Here is a 3,565-nt window from a genome sequence, read left to right on the forward strand (position 1 = left end):
AGGGAGTCTAAGGGAGTTAGGAGCCCAGGATATACATGTCCTTACTCCCATAGGCTCTTCTGCGAATCCCAGCCTACTTTATCTGAAATTCAGGAGAAGCCCAGGCCTTGGAAGTGAACAAGATAGACACAGAACCAGGATTACAAAGGCACCTAAAGAAGGAGACAGGTGCCTATTGGAATTGACAATAGCATCTAAGCAGGTTAAGCTCCTAAATTCCACTGAATGACCATGGGACTTCGCCACCTAGCTCATTTAGGAGCATTGATCAATCCCCGTAGGTGCCTGTCTCCATCTTTGTAATCCTGGCCCACAGATAACACAGAAGAAGGGAAAGAATGAGGGAATGCTGGGGGAGATCATAGGCCTGTGCTATGTGGGGGTCAGACTTGAGGGACAGAATGGCTCTTTTGGCTTTATCATCTAGGCATCTATGCACTTGCCTCTGGGCCTCTGCTGCTGAGCTGTGCAGGGCTCCAGGGAGTGACTCCTGAAAGCCCTTAGGAAATAGACATGAATAAATCACCTTCCCACAACATCAATCCTTTAATGCCAGTGATGCTCAACACCATCTACACACATCTCATCTGCAGAGAGCAATAGGTATCACTCTAGTTCTGTCAGTTCAGTCTCAGAATGAGGAGGTGGGGAAAGGATTCTCGGATACCTGTGCCTTTAGCTTCTAGATTCTGGTCTATAGATAGATATTAACCAAAGAATCCTGGTGCTGGATGACTAAATGTGTCATATGTTGGCAAAAAATCCACAAAGATCAGCACAGTAAGTTTGCTATTTCAATTAAATATGTTGGGTGATCAAAATACAGGGGAAACTTAAGATGCTGAATAAGACTTACATTATGAACTCATTATGACTTTTACTTTCAGTTTAATCAAATACCTGCTGCTAATTGGAAATTTTCCACCCTTTGGGAAAATTTTGACTTTTCACTGAAAACCCCAAATCATTTTTTTTTCCAGTTTTTGGCAAATGAAAACTTTCTGCTGAAAACTGGATTTTTTTTAATCACAAAACCAAAAAAGTTTGGTTTTTGAGTTTTCAGTTTCTTTACAAAAGAATCCTAAAATGTTTGAGGGAAGCAGACAGATTCAACGATTTTGTTGGTGGTGGTGTTGTTTAGATGAAAATCCAATCTCCATTAAAATAACACAGCTGAAAATTTCCAACCAGCCGTAAATTTTAAATAAATTGGAGAACATTAATAATGACTGGCCTAAGGTGAAACAGCAGAGAAAGGGGGAGGAGGAAACAGAGGCAGAAACAGGGGAAATGACTGGCCTAAGGTCACACAGCAGGTCACTGGCAGAGACAAGAGTAGAACCCAAGTGTCCTGACAACCCCTGCACCGCACAGGGCAGAGTAAACGATACAACATAGTGGTGATGGAGGGATGCTACCAGTCCTTTGTTACATGCAGGCTGAAGTGCAGCTGGGAGTTGTTACCATAAATCAATTTGGAAGCAGGCAGCTGGCCATCTAGGCACAGAGCCTGGGGTAGAAATACTTACGATGCTGGAGGAGTCTATGTCATATTGCCCTACAAAGTGGGAATCAGGCTGTGTTAGCATTTTAGTCTATTAGTTTCATGCCCAAGTTGTGAGCTTGTTGATGGTCGCAATTTGGAGTGTGCTTTGTTCCATCCTTCATACTGCATTTTATCAAGCCACACCATGGGCAAAATCCTCAGATGGGATAAAGTGATGAAGCTGTGTTGAGTTTAAAGGAGGTTACACTAGAGTGATAACATGACTGATTGATTGTCAGAGGCGAGGAGCATTAACAACACCTACTCATTGTAAGTGATGAGTTCTGTGCACCTTTGACATTCATATAATGAGATATTAGGGAAAGGAGAAACAGGAACATTCTCTCTGTCACTCTAATCCTGACCATTGTACTTCTCATTCCCTCCACAGCCATCACACAGCGTACTGAGGAAGAAAATGTCCAACCAAACCACTATGACCGAATTTCTTCTCCTGGGATTTTCTGACATTTGGGAACTGCAGATTTTACATTTTGTGGTGTTTCTAGTGCTTTACTTGATATCCCTGCTGGGGAACCTTCTCATCATCACAGCCATAGCCCTCGACCACCACCTTCACTCCCCCATGTACTTCTTCCTGATGAATCTGTCCATCCTAGACTTCGGCTACATCTCTGTCACCATCCCCAAATCCATGGCCAATTCCCTCATGAACACCAGATCAATTTCTTATTCTGGATGTGTTGCCCAAGTCTTTTTTTTCTTATTCTTTGCTTCAGCAAATTTTGCCTTACTGACCATCATGGCGTACGACCGATACGTCGCCATCTGCCAACCACTGCACTATGAGATGGTGATGACAAGGAGAGCTTTCGTCCAAATGGCATCCAGTGCCTGGATCAGTGGTTTTCTCTACTCTGCATTGCACACCGGGAACACGTTTGCAATATCGTTCTGTGGAGGCAACATGGTGGATCAGTTCTTCTGTGAAATCCCCCAGCTCCTCCACCTTGCCTGCTCTGACTCATACCTCGGTGAAGTTGTTGTTATTTCTCTTAGTGTGCTTTTATGTTTAATCTGCTTTGCTTTTATAACTGTGTCATATTATCAGATCTTCAAAACAGTGCTGAGAATCCCTTCTGAGCAGGGCCGGCATAAAGCCTTCTCCACCTGCCTCCCTCACCTCATTGTGGTCTCCTTATTCCTATTCACTGGCACCTTTGCCTTCCTGAAACCCACCTCCAACTCAACCTCAGATCTGAATCTCTTGGTGGCTGTTCTCTATTCCATAATGCCCCCAATGATGAATCCGATAATCTACAGCATGAGAAACAAAGAAATGAAAGCTGCACTGAGTAAACTGATAGGTTGGAGGTTATTCAGGAAGAATAAAATGTCTATATTTCTCCACTGATCACGATTTTATTCTGTATTTCTCTATAAATATAATAATCTGATGACATTATTATCTTCATGAGAACATACTGTGCAATCTGTTAATGCAGAATTGGGTATTTTCACACACAAAAATCCAGACAAACAATTCAAGAAAAAAAGTAGATACTAAAGATTTACATCAATATAATTAAGATTGGAATCTATCTATCTATCTATCTATCTATCTATCTATCTATCTACTGCTAGCCATCACCATTCTTTGTGATAATCTTGCACATAAAATCAGTAACCATAGCTAAGTCCCTACTGCGTTCTCTGGCTCTTCTTATTTTTCAGGATAACAACTCTGCCTGAGGTATCAATGCATTTGTTCTTTAGGTTTTTTTGTCAGATTTTTAGTTTATTTAGTTTAGTTGTTTGTTGTTTTTATTTGTTTCTTTGTTCCAGGTGGGTTTGCAGGTGGGAAGGCCTGGAGAGTTGGTGAGTGTTTGGTAAGACAGGATTTTCAATGTTTGCCTTCTCTTGAGAGTGCTCATATGTCGTATCTTTGATGGGGTTTTCTGAGTGAAATGAAGGTTTGCTCCCCACAATGATAAAAGGGTGCAAAAGAAGTTTCTGCATGGCTAAGTTCCTCCTGAAATGAATATGTATATACTGTTG

The 3,565-nt window shown here is 41.7% G+C and overlaps 1 protein-coding gene across 1 annotated transcript; it reads left to right on the plus strand.

Annotated features, from left to right (window-relative positions):
* The first annotated feature begins 1,964 nt into the window (after positions 1-1,964).
* On the plus strand, positions 1,965-2,921 carry LOC112120841 (olfactory receptor 14I1-like). The gene has a single exon (XM_024220003.2). It carries the CDS (start codon positions 1,965-1,967, stop codon positions 2,919-2,921), a length of 957 nt encoding a protein of 318 aa, XP_024075771.2.
* The last annotated feature ends 644 nt before the right edge of the window (positions 2,922-3,565 follow it).

Source organism: Terrapene carolina, unplaced genomic scaffold (genome assembly GCF_002925995.2).
Source record: "Terrapene carolina triunguis isolate 2854851 unplaced genomic scaffold, T_m_triunguis-2.0 Scaffold34751, whole genome shotgun sequence".
NCBI lineage: Eukaryota > Metazoa > Chordata > Testudines > Emydidae > Terrapene > Terrapene triunguis.

What these genes read in the sequence shown, in the direction of transcription:
- LOC112120841 (XM_024220003.2), top strand. Translation starts at nt 1,965, where the DNA reads ATGTCCAACCAAACCACTATGACCGAATTTCTTCTCCTGGGATTTTCT.